This window comes from Dendropsophus ebraccatus, unplaced genomic scaffold (assembly GCF_027789765.1).
Source record: "Dendropsophus ebraccatus isolate aDenEbr1 unplaced genomic scaffold, aDenEbr1.pat pat_scaffold_610_ctg1, whole genome shotgun sequence".
Lineage (NCBI taxonomy): Eukaryota > Metazoa > Chordata > Amphibia > Anura > Hylidae > Dendropsophus > Dendropsophus ebraccatus.
The window spans coordinates 70,947-96,282 of record NW_027210209.1 but is presented as its reverse complement, the minus strand read 5'-3'; the positions used below and the strand labels follow the sequence as shown (position 1 = coordinate 96,282).

Sequence of the window (25,336 nt, the reverse complement as noted above, 5' to 3'; positions counted from 1 at the left end):
TGGGGCTGTGTCCGGTGTCATTTTTTGCGCCATGATGTGTTCTTTCTATCGGTACCTTGATTGCGCAAATACGACTTTTTAATCGCTTTTTATTACATTTTTTCTGGATTTGATGCGACCAAAAATGCGCAATTTTGCACTTTGGATTTTTTTTGCACTGACGCCGTTTACTGTGCGAGATCAGGAATGTGATTTAATTAATAGTTCGGGCGATTACGTGCGCGGCGATAACAAATATGTTTATTTATTTGTTTATTTATTCATTTATATTAATAAAATGGGAAAAGGGGGGTGATTTGGACTTTTATTAGGGGAGGGGATTTTTTATTAATTAATGGTGCGTTCACACCTACAGGATCTGCAGCAGATTTTCTGCAGCAGATTTCATTTAAATAACTGAACACAGCATCAAATCTGCTGCAGATCTGCTGCAGATCCTGTAGGTGTGAACGCACCCTAAAACACATTTTTACTTTTTTTTTTTACATAAACTAGAAGCCCCCCTGGGGGACATGTATATAGACAGCACTGATCTCTCATAGAGATCAATGCTGTGTATATACACAGCAAAGATCATTCTAATCGGTCATAGATTGCTATGGCCTGCATTGCTGAGCCGGGATCAGCGTCATTCCGACGCTGAGACCCGGGCCGGCCAGAAGAACGGATCACGGGGGAGATCCGTGCCACTAGACACCAGGGACGTGCAGTACAAAGCACTTCAATGCAGCTGTCAGGTTTCACAGCTGCATTGAAGTGCTTAATTAGCCGGCGCAGCAACGGGACCCGCGCCGGCTAATAGAGACACTGCCCAGCTGCAGATTGCAGCCGGGATCGGTGCCGTTCAGAGCGGGATCCCGGCGGGACCCCGCTCTGAACACCCCCCGCGGCACCATGACGTACCAGGTACGTCATGGGACGCTAAGGGGTTAAAGGGGAACTATCATAAGGTTAGATGAGTCTAACCTGCTGATAGCCCCCATTGCGCACAGATCATTTGACAGATTTGTGAAGCCAAAGCCAGGAATAGATTTGAAAAGAGGAGAAATTCTCTGTTCCTGGCTTTGGGTTAAAAAAAATCTGTCAGATAATCTGTCAGCTATCTGTGTGTGTAAAAGGATCCTAAGTCTCTTACCTTCCTCCTCGCTGTTCCATGCTGTTAGTAGTGGAATCCTCAGCCTGGAGCACTGTTAGGAGCATAGAGGGCTATTAGCAGGTTACATTTAATAGGTAAATATCTGTGAAAAAAGTAAACAAGTATTTGGAGCTGAACAGGCTGAAAGATGAAATGCTGCAACATACACAGCCAAAAAGGAAAAAAATGTTAATGAAGTTTGAAAGATGATGCTGATTGTGTTAAAACTAAGAGTAGATTCAAAAGGAGTAGGAACACTGGCGGAACTACCGCCGTAGCAGCCGTAGCGGCCGCTACGGGGCCCCTGGCATCCGGGGGCCCGAGGCCTTGGCCCCAGGAGCTGACCACCTGCAGCACCCGGTGGCCGAGCGGGCCTCCCGGGTGTTAAGTGTTCTAATTGACAGCGCGAGAAGCCATAGGCTTCCCGCCCTGTCAATCACTCTTGTGACCGCAAGCAGCATTTTGCTTGTGATCACAAGAGTGTCAGCCCCCGCCGGATGAGCAGCTCCCTGGTCGAGTCCCACGCAGCGTCATCACTAAGCTCAGTGTGCGCCGCGGCGGCTGGGACTTCCGGGTACAGAGAGCCTGTCACTCTCTGTACCGGAAGTCCCAGCCGCCGCGGCGCACACTGAGCTTAGTGATGGCGCTGCGTGGGACTCGACCAGGGAGCTGCTCATCCGGCGGGGAAGAGAGAAGAAGAGACAAGCGACTGACGGGGAGCGTGTGGTTTGGTGAGTTCTGTTTTGTTTTTTTTCTTTTATCAGAGGGGAACAGTGGGGGCTATATGGGGGAAGGACAACAACAGTGGGGGCTATATGGTGGAGGACAAAAACACTGGAGGCTATATGGGGAGGACAACAACACTGGGGGCTATATGGGGGAGGACAACAACAGTGGGGGCTATATGGGGAAGGACAACAACACTGGGGGCTATATGAGGGGAGGACAACAACACTGGGGGCTATATGGGGGAGGACAACAACAGTTGGGGCTATATGGGGAAGGACAACAACACTGGGGGCTATATGGGGGAGGACAACAACAGTGGGGGCTATATGGTGGAGGACAAAAACACTGGGGGCTATATGGGGAGGACAACAGTGGGGGCTATATGGGGAGGACAACAACAGTGGGGGCTATATGGGGAGGACAACAACAGTGGGGGCTATATGGGGGAGGACAACAACAGTGGGGGCTATATGGGGGAGGAAAACAACACTGGGGGCTATATGGGGAAGGACAACAACAGTGGGGGCTATATGGGGGAGGACAACAACAGTGGGGGCTATATGAAGGAGGACAACAACAGTGGGGGCTATATGGGGAGGACAACAACAGTGGGGGCTATATGGGGAGGACAACAACAGTGGGGGCTATATGGTGGAGGACAACAACAGTGGGGGCTATATGGGGAGGACAACAACAGTGGGGGCTATATGGGGGAGGACAACAACACTGGGGGCTATATTTGGGAGGAACCACAACATTGGGGGCTATATGGGGGAGGAACCACAACACTGGGGGGCTATATGGGGGAGGAACAACACTGGGGGGCTTTATGGGGGAGGAATAACACTGGGGGCTCTATGGGGGAGAAACAACACTGGGGTCTGGGGATGCACAAGACTGGGGGCTGCCTATAGGGGGATGCACAAGACTGGGGGCTGCCTATAGGGGGATGGACAACACTGGGGGATACCTATAGGGGGATGCACACACAGAGGTAGCCATATACTATCAGGCAGGGATAGTGAACCTTGGCTCTCCAGCTATTGCAAAACTACAGCTTTAGCTTTGACTGTCGACACATGATGGGAGTTGTAGTTTTGCAACAGCTGGAGGGCCAAGGTTCCCTACCCCTGGTATAGAGGATGCACAGAGGTTGTCATCTACTATAAAGGGACACAGAGAGGGAGGCTCCCTACTATAGGAGATGCACAAAAGACCATCTATATGGAGGACTGAACAAGGGACCATCTATAAGGTGTCTACACAGAGCGGGGCATATTAGGGATATATATATATATATATATATATATATATATATACACACACACTACAAAGAGTCAGGGTTACCCACTAAATGAGGGCTTAAAGGGGCCAATACAGATGTGAAGTTAGTAGAGAGATGAGGATGGTGACAGAGTGTGGAGCCTAATATGTTTCTCTGTCAGATTCTGTGGATTTGTGGCTCGGAGAAGTTGTTATAATGGCCCAGGGCAGATGGAGAAGAAGATGAAAAGGAAGAACTCTGATCAGAGAAGACGTCCCCTGTAAGTCACCTGATGTAACTGCACTGTAATTTTATGGTGTACAGAGCCTGTGTAGACCTGGGTGTGTTGATGGCATAGTGGTCGGTCAAAGTTGGGGGGCCCCAATCAAAAGTTTGCTATGGGGCCCAGTCATTTCTAGTTACGCCCCTGAGTAGGAACTATAAAAGAACAAATTCTGCTTCCTTCTTGTACCACTTTTGGCTTTGGCTCAAAAACTGCAGTGGCCATTTTCCAAAATGTGTGTGATGGCAGCCTAAGTTGTTTAATAAACTGATGAACCAACCAGATAGGGCAATTTGGATCTTTTTTTCGCCTACATTTCTAAAGTGTAGTAGATAGGGGCAACATTAGCACTGCTGCATTCAACACTAGCTATAGAGAATCTCCCCTGGTACACTCATTGCATTTGTGCCTTGAGAATGACAGAGCTGAGTTAGTAAACACTCACTGATAAAAAATTAAATAAAAATAAGCCTATGTTGGAATTTCATTGCAGTACTATCGCAATACTGCAGTATCATCACAAAAATGATGCAGTATTGAAATTAAATGATTATGTACTGCAAGTAAATGATCCAGTAACACAATGAAACTGCAACATGTGAGCACAGCCTTGGACTGCAGTCATGTCTCAGGCAGGTATGTATTTAATTACAGATGGGGTCTAATTAGACTATGGTATTGCCACACGAAGGTGTAAGGGTACAAACACACACAGCAGATATGCAGCAGATACGCAGCAGATTTGATACTGTGTTCAGTTATTTAGATCTAATCTGCTGCGTATCTGCTGTGTGTGTTTGTACCCTAAGACTGATTCACGCAGCAAATACGTCAAGTGGGTTTGTACCCTGAGGGTACAAACCCACACACCGTATACGCAGCAAATACGCAGCAAATACGCAGCAGATGTGTTGGTGAAGATTTGATGCTGTGTTCAGCTATTTAGATCTAATCTGCTGCGTATTTGCTGCGTATCGCAGTCGTAAATACGCTGCATATACGGTGTGTGGGTTTATACCCTTAAAGTGCTTCCCCATTTATAAAAAGGCTCTCACAGGCTACTTTTTAGTAATGTACCTGTGATTGATCTTTGACTATGCCCCCTAAGACATTATGGAAGACTTTGAGTCTTGGCACATCATTAGACTGAAAAAAGAAGAATGGTCAAATTGCCAACATGTAGGCCAATTTTTCAGAAGGATAATGCTTACCCAGCTGCAAGATCTGGGCAAATCTAAAAAACCTGTATACCCTTATACCTAACTTAATGATCCCAATATTTCAGCTTTTAGGGTACAAACCCACACACCGTATACACAGCAGATACACAGCAAATACGCAGCAGATTTGAAGCAGATTTGGTGGTGCAGATTTGATGCTGTGTTCAGTTATTTAGATCTAATCTGCTGCGTATTTGTTGCGTATTTGCTGCGTATCGCAGCAGTAAATAAGCTGCGTATACGGTGTGTGGGTTTGTACCCTTAGGATAGAGCAGGTTTCCCTTCTAAGGGTCCGTTCACACTGTGGAATTAGCACGGAATTTTAAGCGGAGTTTGAACTATAGACGCCAATTGAAGTTCCACCAGTCTAATTGATTTAATAGGATGTCTTACGTGTACGTCACCATCTGCCCAAATAATTGACATGTCAATTCCGTTGTGTGAACAGACCTTAACCCCTAGGCGACCCTGGACGTACCTGTACGTACGCTCTGAACCGCCGCGGTCCCGGTTGCTGCTCATAGCCTGGGAGCGCGGCTATTAGCGGGCACGGTCCGATCGCCGTGCCCGCTAATAAAGTAATCGGATGCAGCTGTCAAAGTTGACAGCTGCATCCGATTACTTGATGCAGCCAATCCCTGGTGTCTAGTGGGGTGGATCGCTCCTCTGGGACATTGTCTCAGGGGAGCGATCCACACATCTTACCCCGTCCGGGGTCAGCGCCGTAATGGCGCTGATCCCGACTCGGCACTCGATTGCTTCCGGCTGCAGCAGCCGGAAGCAATCGATGTGCCTATCTCATCGATATATGCTGCATATCTATGCAGCATAGATCTGGATGAGAGATGAGAGTACTTATACTAGAAGTCCCCCAGGGGGGCTTCTAGTATAAGTGTAAAAGTAAAAATAAAAGTGTTGTTATTAAAAAGCCCCCTCCCCTAATAAAAGTTTGAATCACCCCCCTTTTCCATGTTATAAATAAAAATAAATAAATAAACATGTTTGGTATCGCCGCGTGCGTAATCGCCCAAACTATTAATTAATCACATTCCTGATATCGCACGGTAAATGGCGTAAGCGCAAAAAAATACCAAAGTGCAAAATTGTGCATTTTTGGTCGCATCAAATCCAGAAAAAATGTAATAAAAACCGATCAAAAAGTCGCATATGCGCAATCAAGGTACCGATAGCTCACATCATGGCGCAAAAAATGACACCTCACACAGCCCCATAGACCAAAGGATAAAAGCGCTATAAGCCTGGGAAAAGAGCGATTTTAAGGAACATATATTTGTTAACAATGGCTTGAATTTTTTACAGGCCATCAGATACAATGAAAGTTATACATGTTACATATCGTTGTAATCATAACAACTTGAGGAACATATATAACAAGTCAGTTTTACCCCAGGGCAAACGGCGTAAAAACAAAAAAAAAAATACAAATAAAAGAAATGCGTTTTTTTTTTCAATTTCACCACACTTTGAATTTTTTTCTGGTTTTGCAGTGTACAAATTCAGCATGTCATTGCAAATTGCACAGCAAATTTCAGGAATATGACCTGTGTCACTTTATGCATTAATAACTTCGGGATGCTTTTACCTATCTAGCTGATTCTGAGATTGTTTTCTCGTGACATGTTATACTTTATGTTTCTGGTAAAATTGAGTCGATACTTACAGCATATCTTTATGAAAAACCCCAAAATAACGTGAAAAATTATGAAAAATTGCATTTTTCTAACTTTGAAATGTTGTGCTTGTAAGAAAAATGGTTATGCCATATGCCACATAAATTATATATGAAATAGCATTAGCAATATGTCTACTTTATGTTGGCAGCATTTATTAAACTTTTGTTTAATTGTTCAAGACAATAGAAAGCTTCAAAGTTTAGCAGCATTTTTTCAAATTTTCACAAGAATTTCAAAATCTGATTTTTCAAGGGACCAGTTCACGTTTGAAGTGGATTTGAGGGGGCTGTATATTATGAAGCCCCACAAAGCACCCCATTTCAGAAACTACACCCCCCAAACTGTTCAAAATCCATTCCAGAAAGTTATTTTTAACCCTTTAGGTGAGTCACAGAAATAAAAGCTAAGAGTGTGAGAAAATTGAAAATTTCAATTTTCTTTGTAGAAATTATATTGTGATCCAATATCTTTCATAATAGAAAACCTATTTACAGAGAAATGCACCCAATTTTTATTGCCCTGTTTCTGCAGTTTATAGAAATCTATGATATGTGGCCCTTTTGCGCTATTTGCGCTAGTGAATTTTGAAGCCTCCTTACAATTGGCCAATTTTCAAAGTACAACTTCTGGTTGGCAGAGACTCTGGGGTGCCAAAACCTAACAAACACCCCTAAAGGGACACCATTTAGGAAACTACACCTTTTAAGGAATGTAACAAGGGGTATAGTGAGCACATGGACCCCACTGGGGACAGACACAATGTGCCGTGAAATTGAAAATTTTTTTTTTTTTACACTAAAACTTGGTCTAGCCTTAAATTTTTCAGGTTGACAAGGGGTTAAAAGGAAAAAAAATAATGTATCATGCGGGCGCAGGACACGTCTCCAAAAGGAAGGAGCACCATTTGGCTTTTGGAAGCTTAATTTGGCCAGAATGGAGGACGGATGCCATGTCTGGTTTACAAAGCCTCCGTGCTGCCAAAATGTTGGAAACCCCCCACAAGTGACCCCATTATGGAAACTACACCCCTCAAGGAATGTAACGAGGGGTATAATGAGCACATGGACCCCACTGGTGACAGACACAAATGTGGAACAATGTGCCGTGAAAATGAAAAATTTTATTTTTTACACAAAAATGTTGATGTAACTTTGAATTTTTCATGTTCACAAGGGGTTAAAAGAAAAAATAAACCACTAATCACGTAGTGCAATTTCCCCCAATTACAAGAGTACCTCCCATGTGGACACAAAGTGCAATGCTGGCGCACGGAAAGCCTCCAAAGGGAAGGAGCGCAATTTGGATTTTAGAAGCTGGATTTGGCCAGAATGGAGGACGAAGGCCACATCAGGTTGCCCCCGTGCTGCGAAAATATTGGAAACCCCCACAAGTGACCCCATTATGGAAACTACACCCTTAAAAGAATGTAACAATGGGTATAGTGGGCATATGTGACAGGCACAATGTGCTGTGAAAATGAAAAATTTTATTTTTTACACTAAAATGTTGATGTAACTTTGAATTTTTCATATTCACAAGGGGTTAAAAGAAAAAATGAACCCCTAATCATGTAGAGAAATTTCCCCCGATTACAGGAGTACCCCACTTGTGGACACAAAGTGCAAAGCGGGTGCACGGAAAGCCTCCAAAGAGAAGGAGCGCAATTTGGATTTTGGAAGCTGGAGTGGGCCAGAATGGAGGACGAAGGGCTCGCAGAGCCCCCGTGCTGCCAATACATTGGAACCCCCCCCCCCCACAAGTGACCCCACCAAACTCAGGAATCTGTGGTTCGTACGGGGTGGGGTCACTTGAGGGGGCTTGTTGGGCTTCCTGGGGCCTAGTCCCGGGGCGGCGCCTTGGGGGCTTATCACTGAATGACGATGACGATGAGGAAGAAGAGGAAGGAAGAGGGAACGAGGGATCTTCCTCTTCTCCCTCACTGGTTGTCTCAGTATCGGAGGCAATCCAGGCGTATGCCTCCTCAGCCGAGAACAACCTGTGGGCCATTTTTTCTTTTTTTTTTCTTTAGGATGCCTTCACACACACCGGATCCGCACACTGCGGATCCAGCGTCAGTGCATCCCTATGATTGACATCCCGCTGCGTATATGTAAGTTAACCCCCTGCCGGCCAGAGCATACTTTACCTCCACCCCGCTCCGGCTTGCTTCGGGGCTCCCGGCGTCTGCTCATCCCGTGCAGCCATTCAGTGTGCTGCCCCGCCACAGCCACTGATTGGCTGAGCGTGACTTCCTGCCGAGAACATCTGAGACAAGCCGGAGTGGGGAGGAGGTGATGTATGCTCTGGCTGCTGGGGGGTTAACTTACATACCATGTGGGATGTCATTCTTGCTGCGAGTATGCATTCTCATAGGGATGCACTGACATAGGATCCACATCTGGATTTCGCTGCGAATCCACAGCGTGAAATCCGCAGCGGATCGGGTGTGTTTGAAGGCATCCTTAGAGGGGTGTGTAGGTTTTATGCTTTTACACGTGTAAGTGTGTGTGTGTGTGTTTGATGTACTGTTTTTACATTTTGTGTGTTTTTGACTTTTTTTTTACTTGGGGGGCACACAGGGGGGATGATGGGGGCAGGAAAAACTAAGGGTGGCAGGATGGAAGATGGCAGGGGAGAGGAGAGGGTAAGAGGAGAGGGTGGCAGCAGAGAGGGGAGAGAGTGGCAGGACAGAGGAGAGGGTAAGAGGGTGGCAGCAGGGAGAGGGTGGGTGGCAGCAGGGAGGGTGGCAGGAGAGAGGGTGGGTGGAAGCAGGGAGAGGGTGGGTGGCAGCAGGGAGGGTGGGTGGCAGCAGGGACGGTGGGTGGCAGGATGGCTGGCAGCAGAGTGGGTGACTGGCAGCAGGGTGGGAGGGAGGCTGGCAGCAGGGTGGTGGGAGGGAGGGTGGTTGGATGGCAGCAGGGTGGTGGAGGGAGGGTGGTTGGATGGCAGCAGGGTGGTGGAAGGGAGGGTGGTTGGATGGCAGCTGGGTGGTGGGAGGGTGGGTGGCATGGCAGCAGGGTGGTGCGAGGGAGGGTGGGTGGTTTTGGCAGCAGGGTGGAGGGTGGGTGGCTTGGCAGCAGGGTGGTAAAAGGGAGGGAGGGTGGGTGGCTTTGGCAGCAGGGTGGTGGGAGGGTGGGTGGGATGGCTTTGGCAGCAGGGTGGTGAGAGGGTGGGTGGCTTTGGCAGCAGGGTGGTGGGAGGCAGGGTGGGAGGCTTTGGCAGCAGGGTGGTGGGAGGCAGGGTGGGTGTGTGGCTTTGGCAGCAGGGTGGTGGGAGGCAGGGTGGGTGTGTGGCTTTGGCAGCAGGGTGGTGGGAGGGTGTGTGTGTGTGTGTGTGTGGCTTTGGCAGCAGGGTGGTAGGTGACTTTGGCAGCAGGGTGATGGCAGGGAGGGTGGGTGGGACTTGCAGCAGGGTGATGGCAGGGAGGGTGGGTGGGACTTGCAGCAGGGTGATGGAAGGGAGGGTGGGCCGCCGCCACTGACACCCTTCCTGGTGCCCCTGCTGGCAGCCGAACACCCACCCTCCCACTACCCTGCTGCCAGCATGGGCACCAGGAAGGGTGTCAGCGGCGGCGGAACGGGGAGCAGGTAACACACGGGGGAAGAGGAGAGAGCACAGCTCCTAGCTTTCTCCCTGTGTCTAAGGACGCACGGGTAGGGGGGCCGGAGGAGGAAGAGGAAGCACAGGGGGAGGAGGCACCCAGCACACTGCAGGACCGCACCGGGCGCCGGGCACACCACTCACCACCCCCATCATCACCTTCTCTGCTGCTGATTCTCGGGAAGCAGAGAAGGTGATGATGGGGGGAGTAGTATGGATCGCCCGTGATTGGCTGGCTGGCGGCAGCCGGCCAATCACGGGCGATCGGGGGCCGGCACCAACGGGCAGATGATACCCAGGGACAGCTGTGATTGGTACTGTCTCGTAAAGCAACAATCACAGCTCTGTGCCGGGGTCCGGTCCCGGAAACTAAGCAAATCGCTGTGATTGGCTGATGACAAGTCCCTCTCCCCTCACAAGATTTCACATAAGCTCAGTATCAGCAGGCCAGCGCCATACAGGGGAGAGACGCCTACTTATGGAGATGCCCACTTATGGGCAGATTAATATGCATAAATAGGTGTGGATGTACAAGCTGGTGGGAGGCAGGACGGTGCACTGAGGGGTCAAGGAAAGCCCCCAATGCACCAAATGGACTACTTGTTTTTTTTTCTGAACAAATTTCTTCTAAACTGTACCACAGAGAAAAATAAGAAGACTGGTGCCTCAATGAGCAGCTCTGTAACAACAGATCCATATCAGCAGGTTTATATACAGTATATGGACCTGCTAATAGTTTCTCTATCTATTTAGTGTATATATGCACATATTCATTAAACAATCACTGTGTTGCAATAACGGTGCTCATGTGCAGTGTGTACCGCTATAGTACCACCAGAGCCAAGCTGCTTCAACATGTCCTCCTCGGAGGAACAACAAACGAACCCAGAACAGCCTGCATGCATCGTGCACAATGTCAGTGGGATGAGTGGCGAATGTGCAGCATGGTCCAGGAAATAGAGAAGGGTATCCCAGAGTATCCCAGGTAAGTAAATGTTTACACTAGTCAAATAAAGATCAAAAGAACACCACAGATGTTATAAATCTATAGATGTAGCAATATGTTGCCAACTTGTCCATTCTATGCCTAGATAACTTAGTGGTGTTATTAAAAATCATGGAGGTCATGATGTAGTAGTTTTTGTTAAAGGGTAGTGATGAGTGAACGTGCTCGTCCGAACTTGGTACTCGATCGAGTATTAGGGTACTCGATTGTACTCGTTACTCGGACTAGCATCTTGCGATACTCGAGAAAATCTCATCATCTGTTTTCTGTATATTTGGGTGCTATTTCTCAGCCAATAAACATGCAGGAGACTCTTTGGTGCATCCTGAGATCACGTGGGACCCATACATGTCGATAGCAGCGATTGGTTGGCCAGACCAGATGACCCTGCCATATAAAACTCGGCGCCGGGCAGTACTTGCTTCAAACGTGTGCTGGAAAAGATCAGGGACAGAGCTGCTGCTTATCAGGGAAAGCGTCAGTGTAGGATTTAGCGTTCCAGTAGGCAGGGAATACTAGCAATACAAACAAACAGCCCTTTTCAGGGCTTAAAAGCGTTTTTTAATAGTATTACTACAGACTGCTGGCTGGGACTTGCGGTGCTGCTACAACGATTTCACCAGCACACTGTGGTGATCGGCTGCTGGCAGAAAGGGGACATTAGGTGTCGCATACAGACCCCTAAGAAGTGCTCAGTGTACTATTTTTTGGTTTTGGGGCTCTTGGTCCTTCTGTACTACATTGTATTGCTGGGATTTGTAGTACATCCTGCATAGCACTTCAATGCTCATTGTAAGGGGGTATCACAGCGTGTATCTAGGTCCAGCCAGTACCAGATTGTAACGTATAGCCCACCCTAAACTCGGGACTACACTGTATTGCTGGGATTTGTAGTACATCTTCACTGTTCATTGTAAGGGGGTATCACAGCATTTATCTAGGTCCAGCCACTACCAGATTGTACCGTACAGCCCCCCCTAAACCAGGGAAAGGAGGGATTCAGATCCACCATCATGCTCCCAGGAACTCTTTTCTGGACCCTTCCCTGAGTCAGAGCAACCGGAGCAGTCGATCTGTCTTGATGCCCAAACTATGCAGCTCACGCAGTCAGTGGGTGATGAGAGTGGGGACTTGCAATCGGGGTTGGAAGAGGTGTCTGATGATGATGATAAGACCCGGTTGTCAGACAGTGAGGTTGTTTTCATGGATGTAACTCAAAGTAAGGAGGAGAGTGAGGAAATAGAGTTTACAAAAATGACGTTTAGTTTACACACCGCCACAGTTAATAGTTTGTTAATGCTGTTTGTGCCTTAAAAGGGGGGGGGGGGGGTAAATATCACTTCATAGAACGATTGACGTGAATATTACTTTCATATTTACATGTCAGCCTTCTTACCCCCAACAGTTGCCAAAATAGGGCAGAGGTGGTCAGGTCGTCACCTTTTTTTTTCTGTTTGTCTATCCGGGAAGTGATGATCAGGAAGGAACAGATGCCGCACTCTGCTAAGGGCCCTCTGCCCCTTCCTTTAAGCAAGTAGGGTTAGGGTCAGCACTTGGATCCTAACAAGTTTGGTGACATGTCAGAAATTTGGAAATGATGGTTACCCTTCAGTTTAATTTGTTGGGATATATACATATTGTAAGTTTGCACAGTATGAGAGAGAAATCTATCTAGCTGTGCTCATGCTTGTTTGTTAGCACTTAAACCAGTTAGCACTTAGAATTATCACATTAGTCAACTAGGGAATGGGATGTCACTATTGTTGGGTGACTGTTTTTAGTTCATAGTTCACATTGTAAAAGTTTAAAGTTCTGCACTTATGTCACTTTTCATTGGTTGTATAGATATAGATGTATAGATATATTGTACTTTTTTCTTAATTTAATATTTTCTTTTTTTTTTTCTTAAAGGGGAACTCCGGATTGAGGCAATAAAAAATGAAACTTCTCCAGAAGCATATAGCATTATTTATTAACTATCTATCTATCCCAGTTTTGAAACTACCAAAAATCCATTTGCTTTGTGGTTTTCTGTATTTCCTGGTTGAGCAAATGTACTCAGTACTACAGGTTCCAGAATGCATTGCTGTCCCTCTGTTTTAACCAGGCTGTTGCACAGAATTAGGCATAATAGTGCCATTAGGCAGCCTCAGAGGCATCCATACATGCTGCCCCTGCTGTTTCTTGTCCATTTCCGTTGTGATTCCATCAATTTCTGAGGTTGACAGGTTTTCACACGACCTTCCCTCTATCGAACTTGAGTCTCCTGCAAAAATACTCAAGTCTCCCATTGACTTCAATGGGGTTCGTTACTCGAAACGAGCACTCGAGTATCGGGAAATACTCGTCTCGAGTAACGAGCACCCGAGCATTTTAGTACTCGCTCATCACTATTAAAGGGTGTTTTTATTTTTGCCTCAAATAATTAAAGTAAGACTATGTTCACACTACGTAAGAGACCGGCCGTTCCGTGACCCAGGCCAGGTCACAGAACGGCTGGCCTCTGGCCAGATGATCTCGGCCGGTACTTAAGTACCGGCCGGATGATCTTTCCATCCGCAGAGCTCTGATGCGGGCGCATCAGCGTGCGCCCGCATCAGAGCTTCCCATAGCGCACATTGAAGGTATTCAATTTATTGTTATGGGTTAAATAATTGTTTTATAGAACTCAGTCCTGTCCAAATTTTTGAAATAGTTCTGTATGATATTAGTTGAAAAGAGGGTGTACTCATTTATCGTAAGCAATGTACCATAGTATTAGCACAATTGTGTATGCTCCAAAAAGGCGGTTTAAAGCTACTGTCTCTGCAACATTGTATGAAAGTTTTTTTAACAGTAATTCTCTAAGCTTTTTAAAGAAAACATTATACATAGACACAGGCCATATAAGTAACAGCAAATAGAGCAATTGACAACTATATCTCGTAGGTTGGTAGGGTAGAACAAGTAAAACAACATCACTCCTATTGTGCTTATACCAATAATGCAGTTACATTGAAATGTGTATAAGGGTAAAATCTTCTGTTTAGTTTTTTTTCCCTAGAAACTAAAGTTTGCATCCATTAATCTTGGTTGTAGAGCCAGGTTTTCAGAAACTTCAGGTAGTTGTGCAGTTAGAAGGCAAGCAGTTTTTATTTTAAAATTACAGTATATATATTATATATATAAATAAATATATTTATTTATTTATTTATTTTTTGCTAAATTAAAGGTGTCATTGCCTTGGGTTAATGGTCCTTGTTGTTTTTAGGAAGAGGCAAGGAACCTCCTTATCAATGCAGGAAATGAACCCAGGGATAAAAGGAAGAAGGTCAACTTGTGGTGAAGATCTCAGATTACTCCCAGAAACCTGGCCATAAATAATAAAGACATTGTCCCAAAAGTTTTTTTTTTTTATTATTTTTTATTCTGGGGTGGTCACCAGCAAGGGTGCATAGGGTAAATTCTTTCTATGAGGAGTAGTGGGACAAAGATTGCACTTTAAGTTCAATTTTTATAACTTTTTTTCCTGAGCGATGGACCGTTTATGCATTAGGAGCAAGGTGTTATTCCAGTTTTTGGGACTTATTTTACATGTGTAGTACAGTATCCCAGGCCAGGCCTTCTGAAAATCCAGGAGACTTATTGTTTCATAGGGTAAAGCATGTATTGCTGGAGGGAGAGCTCTCTAATAGTTGGGGAAATGCTATTCAAGCTAAAAAAAAGGATTGTAGCTGGTTATAAGGTAACCAGGAGATGCAAGCATCCTATTAAAAAAAATTAAAGGAAGTCAATGTAGAAGAATACGAAAAGCCTATGCCAAGCAGGGACAATTACTATGGGTTGAGTGTGCAGTTGCACATAGGTAACTATCACTATTTGACTTTTACTGGCATATTCTGGGTGAATGAAATTGGACTATTGTAGATACTGTGCAGGACATCCCTGCAAGCCGCCTGCCTGCTTGCTCCCTGCTGCTCCACCTTGGGTGTGGGGGTAAAGCTGGATCCAATTCTGGGAAACTGGGAGGAGTTTCCCAGGATTGTATCCAGCTTTTCCTGGCATTCTGGGAGGAGTGGCAGGGAGCGGAGCAGCGCTGAAAAGCAGGTGTCTTGATTAGCAGATCGCTGGTCAAACGAAGCGCTTCACTTCATTTAGATGAGCAATTTGATCATCTCTAGTTACTAAAATATTGTGATTATTAAAGGGGTATTAAACCCAAGAAGTGAAAAAAAACCCTACATGATGTAGTAGAGCTGATGATGTGGCAAAGTTGATGATGTAGCAGAACCGATGATGTAGCAGAGCCAATGCCCAGATGATGTAGCAGAGCCTACCCACATGATGTAGCAGAGCCGATGATGTAGAAGAACCAATGATTTAGCAGAGCTGATGATATAGCAGAGCTGATGATGCAGCAGAGCTTATCATATAGCAGAGCTGATACCCACCCAGCTGTTTTAACTCACCAAGTTCCCCTGAATATTTTGAGCCCTCTCCCTACTTGTAACCATAGAGTTACAAGTATTTCTAAAAGCCAGTCTAAAACCAAGACTGCACCTTCCAGGAAACTACATTTCTGTCTGAAAACTACATGATATAGCATAGCCAAAAGTGTAGCAGAGCTAATGATGTAGCAGAGCTGATGCACTCCATACTCCTACTGTGTTAAATTTGGTTTAATTACTGAACTGAGTGAGCACTTTAGTTGGGTTTCATTAGTAAACTGAGTGTGCGCTTTACATAATCAGTGCTCACACTCCACTTGTACTGGGTTCACACGTAGCAAATCACAGCAGATTTAACGCTGCAAGTTCTGCAGTGCAGTCCTCTGCAATTCCTACTACCGTGAGTTTGAATGGAATTACATACTCGCAGTGGAATGGGAGTATACCGACCCCCTTAACCAGCTGCTGCCTGGAGCATTCTTTACCTGGTCCATGCAGTGAACGGACCCACTGCAGTCACTGATTGGCTGTGCGGGGCCTACGGGAGCCGAGAGAACATGCGTTAACAAATTTGTCCTTCTGTAATAGACCCAGTACTGCAGTTACTGTAGTTTGGCTGTTTTATTGAAATTCGTTAAGATTCGATTCCCAAATATTAAAGAATTTGACCCATAATTCGCCAAAGGCTTCACTCATCTCTAGTTTTTTTGATAGCCATCTTTCTTTTTTTAACTGCAAAATCTATTCACAATAACCTGTGTTAGGAGTGCTGGTAGTTAAACCAAAGATGCATACTCACCTTTTGAGGTTGTATTGAAGACATGACTAGAAAGTAGCCAAGTATTCAGCCAATATCTCCAATTTAGCATTTATTGATGTTGAGCCAGCTTGGGCAACCTACAAGTCTCATCTTGTTCCCAAGCTAGAGGTGACCCAATAGGGTACTAGACTCTCCTTCAACTATACAGTTTTCCCCCAATAATCTTATCCTTTTATTCTCTTGTAATCACTGACACATATCATCATTACACTTACACATTTACAGTTTCATTCATTTCAAACAACTCCTTCTTGGTGCATTATTTATTTTCTCAATGTGTGTACAAATACAGGAAACTTTATTTCTCGAACCAGTGATATAATAATAATAATTATAAAGGTAAAATCGAGTGTGGAATACTGGAGTAAAAAGGTTCAGTAAAGAGGTTAGGACATATAATCTCATTATGAAGGTATTGATTGATCATTGATGTCAGGAAGGTATCTCTGCGGAGAATTATGCGCCCCTCTGCTCGTGCTGTTCGGCCGAGAAGGCACAGATTTTCTTGTATCCTGTTTCTGTGTTTTGTTTTGCTGTGTGTGAACTCTGGTTTATTGCTCACCTGGGTTGGGAGACACACCCGACTTCACCTGCTGAGTTCTGTCTGGCCATGTCATGGTTAATCTGTGTTCTGGTTCTGCTGTGACTGACAGGTCATCCTGCCAGTGGATCTGTCTTGTTCTCAGCTGTCTGTGCTTGGAGATCAGGGGGATGGTCCAATTACGTTCTGGACCAGAGCCCTGGCCTCCTATATAACAAACCTCAGTCTGTGCACTTATTGCTGGTTATTGACTTGTCTCTGACCGCTTGTATCTTCTGTGTATTTGCTATCCCTGATCTTTGCCTTATTTCTTGACCTCCCTTGCTTGCTGCCTGCCCTTGACTATATTGCCTGGACTTTGACTACGTTTATAGGATTGTGATTTTGTACTTTTGCTGCCCGATTGTTGTGACCCAGACTGTTTACTATTCTTCATTGTGTTTTGTCTGTCTTGTATTTGTGTTCCACCTAGCCAGTGCAGGGACCGTCGCCAAGTTGCTCGCCGCCATCTTAGGGCGCATTGTGGCAAGTAGGTAGAGGACAGTGGGCGGGGCTGAGCTTAGGGCTTACTGTCTTGTCTTGTCCTGCTGTCCGGTTCCTGACAGTTGAATTCATTGAGATGGAAGGGACCCAATTAGACCTGTGTCTGAAGTCCTAATTATTACTTGTGCCTGAAGAAGTTGGATGCAGCTCTAAGACTGCCTGGAAAACATGGATACGGCCATAGGTTGTATCCATGTTTTCCAGGACTCCCTAGGGCTGTATCCAACTCCTTCAGCCACTGGTAATCAAATGTAGAGTGTTCGGGTTCGGACAAACCTGAGTGCATGCGAGGTTTACTCATCTCTAGTCCCAAAATTTCAGCTTGTAGGATTGAGCAGGTTTAATTCATTCTTAATCACCTGAGAGAATGAAAGAGAGAATCAACATAACTAGATACAGCTGCAAGAAGCAGGCTCAGTGCAAAATGTAAAAGTCAAGCCTTAATCATTCAAAACTTCTGGCATGCCCATGTGATATGTCAAAGAGACAGTAACGCTTTAAGTTTTTGAAACAAAACGTTATACACAAGCATAGACCATGTAAGTACTTGTAAATAGAGCAAATGACAATAAATATTTTTTAAATAGTTTAAAAATTTTCAACCTGAGAATGTGGTAGAGAACACAAGTCTAAAAGAATAACACAGAGTGATAAAGAAGTAAAACAAGTAAAACAACATCACTGTTATTGTGCTTATAACAATAATATAGTTACTTTGACGTGTATAAGTGTAAAGGGTTCTGTTTAGTCTTAAGTTTTGTAGTCACTGAAGTTCATGTCTATTATTCTTAATTAATTTTTTTCCCCACAATATATTTTTTGTAAAATGAAAGGAGTCATTACAAAGTACACACACTTCCACTAAATCAAGCCCATAAATGGCTCTATTGCTGAAAAAAGTAAAAGTTATGGCCGCTGTTAGTTACTTACATCAACCTCTATTGTAGATCGAAAAATAGATAAATAAATAAATAAATGCATGAATGCAATCAAAGTGCTAAATACTAAGGAGATATAGTTGAATATAGTTGAGAGAACTAACAAACCAATCAACAGAATTTAACTGTTTTACTGGCTGATATAAAACAAGATGGATTAAAATAAAATAAAAAATCAAAGGGGGTAAAGATGAAGAGAAGGAAAAGTAAAAGAAAGAGAAGGCACAGAGCACTATGTGAGTGCTATGGTCTCAGAAAATGGCTTCAACCAAGCCGTTTTGCCAGGTCAGAAGACTCCTTAAATTTCATCCAATTTCAGATAGCGTGTACCTGTATCATCGACTAATATTTCTTCCATGTGACATAAGTAATTGAGCTCCACCATCTGTTCCGATATTCTTTGGAGAACCAAAGACTTCCACTGTCTTAATGGTCTTAGCGGCTGTTAGGAAGTGGCTAAGAATGCTCTTCTTAATACAGGAAATCGACCCAAGCATATTTGAATGGAGAGCCACTTTTGGTAAACGTCTTAGAATACTCTTGGAGACCTGGCCGTAAATAGTAAACACATTGGGGGAGATTTATCAAAGGGTGTGAAATTTAGATTGGTGCCAACTGACACCAGCAACCAATCACAGCTCAGCTTCCAGCTCTGGTGAAAGGAAAGAAGAGTGATTGGTTGCTGTGGCCAGTTTGCACCAGTCTAAATTTTACACCCTTTGATAAATCTTCCCCATTGTCCCAAAATCTTTTGATTCTGCTACAGCAACACTGAACCTCCAGCAGTGCCACATCGTTAGCAAGAGTTTAGGATTAAAGGGGAGATTCTATGAAGAGCGTTGGGATGACAACTACCTACCACTAATTACTCTCAGTGCAGTACTCAGTACTACTCAGTGCAATAGATAGTGTTTCACATAATTTCCCTTTAGAGAGTTTATATTTCCATAAAGGCCACGGTTTCCAATGTCATAGGATGATATGGTTAAAAAAATTGCATTTTATTTTCAATTTCACCGCACATAATTTTTTTTCTGGTTTCGCAGTGTACTTTATGCAAAAATTAAGTCTGTCATTGCAAAGTACAATTAGTAGCGCAAAAAAATAAGGGCTCATTTAGGTCTCTAGGTGAAAAAATGCAAGTGCTATGGCTTTTTAAGCACAAGGAGGGATAAACAAATGCACAAAAATGAAAATGCGCTGTCTTTAAAGGGTTGATGTTTGGATGAAGCCATTTATTGTCATACTACCATGTTTTCTCTTTTTAACCCCTAGGCGACCTAGGACGTACCGGTACGTTCTGAGCTATGAAGCAGGTGGGGGCCGGCTGCAATCAGCAGCCGGCACCTCACCGTTAATGACACACTGCTGCAGCGTGACATTAACTCCTTGAACACCACGATCGCGGCGCGACAGTGGCGTTTAAGTGTAAGTGACAGGGGGAGTCCCCTGTCACTTACCGATCGGGACCCCTGCAGTGTGACCGCGGGGGTCCCGATCGTTAAAACAGACCGCCGGAGGTCTCTCACCTGCCTCCGTGCGGTCCGATCAGCGCTCTGGTCACAGCCTGCACAGGCAGGCTCAATGAGCAGAGAGCCGATAACACTGATTAATGCTATGCCTATGGCATAGCAGTGATCAGTGTAAAAATCAAAGTTATTTATGTACAAGTCCCCCAAAAGAACTTAAAATGTGTAAAAAAAAAAGTTAAAAATCACTAACACACTGCCCCCAAACCCCTCCCCCAATAAAAGTTTAAATCACCCCCCCTTCCCATAATATAAATAAAACATATAAAAATAAATAAATAAATTAACATATAATATACCGTAGCATGCATAATTGTCCGAACTATTAAAATATAACAAGCGTCATTGCGAACGGTGAGCGGCGTAGGCGAAAAGAGGGAAAAAAGTTCGCGGATTACCGATTTTATGTTACTATATATATATATATATATATATATATATATATAAAAAAAATTAATAAAAAGTGATCAAAACATCCGATCTTCACAAATATGGTATTATTAAAAACTAGAGATCATGGTGGAAAAAATGACACCCCATACAGCCTCATAGGTGAAAAAATAAAACTTATAAGTGTCACAATAGGCCCATTTTATTAATAATTAATTGCCAAAAAAAAGGATTTCATTAAAAAAAAATATATAACATTAGATAATCTGTGTAAACTTGCATGTGGTTGTGTTCGGACTGACCTATAGAATAAAGGTATCATGTTGCTTTTACCATATAGTGCATTACGTAGACACAGAAACCCCCCAAATGTTACCATATTGCATTCTTTTTTACGATTTCACCTATTTATATCTTCATAAATAATATATTTGGGATTCCGTCATACATGTTATGGTAAAATGAAAGACACCATTACAAAGTACAACTATTCCTGTAACAAACAAGCCATTACATGGCCTTGTAGATAGAAAACTGTAAGTGCTAGAGCTCTTAGAAGGGGAGGAGGGAAAAACGAAAGCGCAAAGATCAAAATTTGCGCGGTCCACTGGGTCATTTTGTGCCTGGTCCTCAAAGGGTTAAATCATAATGACAGCAAAAAACATCCAAATGACCCTGATGAAAAGTTTACATACCCCGGTTCTTAATACCGTGTATTGCCCCCTATGACAGCTTGAAGTCTTTTGTGGTAGTTATGGATGAGGCTCTTTATTTTCTCAGATAGTAAATTTGGCTATTATTTTTGGCAAAAAGCCTTAAGTTCCTGTAAATTCCTAGGCTGTCTTGCATGAACTGCGTGCTTGAGATCTCTCTAGAGTTGCTCAATGAGAGACTGAATTATGAGGTTCGCTGGGAGTGACTGATCTGTCTATAGCAGAGATTTGGTTTCTTTTTCTATTTTCATTTTTTCTTAAGATCATTTAGAGCAACAAATACTTAAGTTATTTATGGTTAAAGCAAATGCACCAGCAGGTACAATAGACTGACGCCTTTGCAGGGATACCTGTGCCATGGTCATTTTTTTAAACAGTGGCCTGGTTCCCACACATGGCGCCAGTTTGTTCCCAGTCATTGGCCCTGCCTGGAGCACTGGAGGTGGGTCTGCCTGCCCCCTGTGTGACAAAACCCCTCCTTTCGGTGACGCAGCTCCATTGATCCTAATGAAACCGCATCACAGAGGAGAGGACAGAACATAACAATGGGTGTGGGCTTCAGGCCAGGCCGGGGAATAGACAGGTGCCATGCATGGGAATTGGGCCGCAGTTAAAAAATTGGCCGTGGCACCAGCATCTCCGTGCCAACGCCAGTCTATCGATGTAAAGATCTTAAAGCGATGTACAGTACCTGCTAGTACATTTGCTTTAACTAAATTTATGTTAGCTTATGCTGCTGGTATATTCATGCCTGTTTTTGTCAATTCAAAATGAATTTTGGAATCTGTAATTTTGACAATAATTCAATAAAATATTCTTGATAGAAATCATTTTCAAGGGTGGGGCACATAATTTCCCCTTTCGTCCTAATACACCAAAATACCATGTTTTGGCCATGTATAGACAAATGTTTGCTAAGTAATTTTTATGCATACTGGCTTGTTATACTGGTTTTTCTTCCCAAACTAAGCTTACATGTTTATTCAGGCTTAAATTATCACAAAAGCAATAGCTCCACCCACAACCATGATGTAAAAATGTGAACTTTTCCAATATATAAAGATGTGCGGGTATACTTGTTAGCTATCTACAAAAAAACTCTACTTACTGTACATCATTATTCTTGGTATTTAGAGGTAAGTTTGGAAATTATTACCTTTAGATTGTTCTGGGTATTTGTTGTCTACAGTAAGCTCAGTTGTCTTCCATTTTGTCTCTACAGGCTTTAATTGCTTGGAATATGCATATCCCGTCGGTGTTCAGTGTGCTTGTGCTTGGCATAGCCTTAGCGCACTCCACTCAGATATGTCAGGAGTCAGATTATACTATAGTCAAGTGTGGAGCTCCAGGAAGAGACGGTCTACCAGGCAAAGATGGGAAAAATGGCTTAAATGGGGATAAGGGAGAGCAAGGTAATGTGCAGGGGAAATGCCTTTACATAATTCAGACTGTATTTGGCAAATGCTGTTTGTAAGAGACATGTTTTCTAAAATAAAATTTCAGGTCCAAGAGGACCACCGGGGCTTCCTGGTGTGGATGGACGTCCAGGGAGAGATGGTGAACAGGGACCAAGAGGCGAGAAAGGTGAAAGAGGAGATATTGGCACTTCAGGTAAGGACAATTTTTGTTTCTAGATCTCCTGTTGTAGTAATGTCATTTAATATTTTATTTTAAATTATATAAAATAACAGTAACAGTAATTGCTGAATCATATTTATACCACCATAGTATTTTGCTTTGACAGTTATAGTAAATGTTGCTATGTTAAAAAGTTGATCGTATAAGAGTATATTAAGAAACTTTCAGTATACATTAAGTAGACAACTAAAGAAAAAGAGACGGTCAATTCTTCAGGCAGACGGCGGAATCTGGCAAACCATAGAATGAAGCTCATAGGACCAGCGGAGAGTGGCGGGTCCGCCAGCATCTGCAAGCAGGGGCAAGTGGTGTGCACATACCCTGTGTCTTCTTTCTGCTCTAAAATTTCATTTTATCGATGGATATTGGCATCTAGTGACACTTCATGACAGTTGGGCCATCTCTTCTATATGAACAGTAGGAGTTAGGCTCTATCTCCTGGGTGGGGAGAGTGCCTAACTGCTGTGAAGCCCAACAAGGTGCCACTGTCCACTGATAAAATGAAGCAGAAAGAAGACATAGACAAGTTTTATACAGGTTTATATTCAATGTGCAGCATCCAAGCTTGTGGATGGTGCGTAAAACCATGCATAAAGTAAGGTCCAATTTACACTGATTCCTCACTGAAAAGTAAATTTTTTCTAGCAGATTCCGCTGGCAGAATCCGATTGAAATAAATTGAGACATAAGTTTATGCTTTGAAATTTTTCAGTGCATAATCAGTGCAAATTACGCAAGGAATGTTCACGGAAATTCTGAGCGGAATCAGTGCAGAATTGAAAAAGATTAATGAAATTAAATAAATGAAAAATTAATTTGTGCAGAATTTTGCCAGAGGTGATTCCGGGATAAACACTTTCCTCACTGATTCCTCAGTGTGAACTGGCCCTAAGGGGGTGACAGTATCACTTTAATATGTTATAAAAGTAACATTCTACTATTAAGCTTTATGATGTTTTTTTTCTGTCAGTGCTTGAAGCTCTTAAACTTCAACTGAGTTCTATGGATGGAAGGATAACAAAAGTCCAGTCAAACTTGGGAGCACTTAAAAAAGGTTAGTAATGAAATTTATATACTTGGTTTCTTGGAAACTGTTCTACAAGCATTATAGAAGAACATGTGGTCCAGGCACAGGCTGGACCACAGTTCAAAAATTCTCTGCCTTAGGCTCCATTCACAATATGCAATTTGTGCAGAATGTCAATTCTGTGGGCGGATGGTGGAGTGTGCGTGAGACATCCTATTGAATGAATGGGACAGGACAAACTTTAAGCGGAGTCTGTGGGGTGAAATTTTGCAACCCTGAGATATTTATATTTTGTCTTGTGGATAGATAATAACTATTGATTAAGACACAACCCGATCACCACACATTCAGTACACAAGGTTAGGTATGGTGTATGATGGTGTATGATGGATTTAATATTATTATTATTATTATTATTATTACTACTACTATTTAATGTTTTTTTTTTCTGTTTCAGCCTTTGGGTTTTTTAAAGGTGTAAGAGTAGTTGGTGACAAGTTCTACGTTTCAGATGGTACACAGACAACTTATGAAGGAGCTAAGTCAGCTTGTGCCAATGCAGGCGGCCAACTGGCTTCACCTCAGAACAGTGATGAGAACCAGGCTGTGCTTGTCATTCGTAATCAGTATGGAGTGGCCCCATATCTAGGCATAAATGACATATTAACTGAGGGTACATTTAGATATTCAACTGGCAACGGTTTGATCTACACAAACTGGTTCTCTGGTGAACCCAATAACCTTGGAGATGAGGATTGTGTGGAAATGTATGACAATGGAAAATGGAATGATAAGAGTTGTGGAGAAAAACGTCTTGTCATCTGTGAATATTAGACATGTTGCTTTTGTATTAAATATTTGATGCTAATATATCTGTCATGAAGGATTTCATCACTGTCTATAAGTAATCTGTATTTCATTACTATGTGTTTAATATGAAATAAAGATCAGATCTGCAAGATGTGTATGGCTCATATAAAAGCACTTGTGATGAATAGATTCTATGATCATGCAGTTATCACCACTCTTTTTATCATTTTGGAAATTATTCATTAAACATAAAACAACAGGTGATGGTGTTGTACACAGTGGCAACACCTATGATGGGCTTGAATACACTTTTATTGTCCGTTAACCATGAATACAGCTGTAAATCTACCCAAAATGGCACTAGATTCCAGAACAGAACATACACAATTGGCATGAGCAATCATCATATCACATGTACCATATACAAGGTGAGTCAAGAGTTTCAGGACACCCTTTTATTTCAGAAACAAAAGATAAAATTGTCAGAAACATGGCAGCCATTTATTTCTTGCACCTTTCCTCTGTACGTTGATGCCCCCCACTCGTGTATCCTACAGATGGATAGGAAAATTGAATTTTTCTCCAGAACTCCCCCCCCCCCCCCGTTTCATTCATTCAGTGAACATTATATTTAAAGGGCAAAAAAAATTAAAAAGTTAAATAATTATTATCCTTAAACTGTACACAGTAACATGTATATATCACATACACTAATATGAAGGCAATTATAAAACAGAGATGTTATCTGTATTCCACAAGCCAGTGTGATTACAACAATACCCAATTTATATAACTTTTATTTTATTTTACTAATTTTAAAAAATGTTAAATTAATAAACTGTGCTTAAATTCCTCTATTCTGACTCTTATAATGCTTTAAAGGGGAACTATCAGCAGGTTAGACAAGTCTAACCTGATGATATGTCCCTATTGCACAGATGAAGCGAAGAAGGAAGGTATGCACCGTTCCGGTCAATTTGAAAGGGGTAGGCCAGCCAGGGGTGAATCAGCACTATGAGGGTGGGTAGT

The 25,336-nt window shown here is 43.3% G+C and overlaps 1 protein-coding gene across 1 annotated transcript; it reads left to right on the top strand.

Annotated features, from left to right (window-relative positions):
- Positions 1-894: 894 nt before the first annotated feature.
- LOC138778041 (mannose-binding protein-like) lies at positions 895-24,331 on the top strand. The gene is made up of 5 exons (XM_069956355.1): positions 895-906; positions 22,055-22,244; positions 22,336-22,443; positions 23,441-23,524; positions 23,955-24,331. The coding sequence occupies exons 1-5, from the start codon at positions 895-897 to the stop codon at positions 24,329-24,331; spliced, it is 771 nt and encodes a 256-aa protein (XP_069812456.1).
- The last annotated feature ends 1,005 nt before the right edge of the window (positions 24,332-25,336 follow it).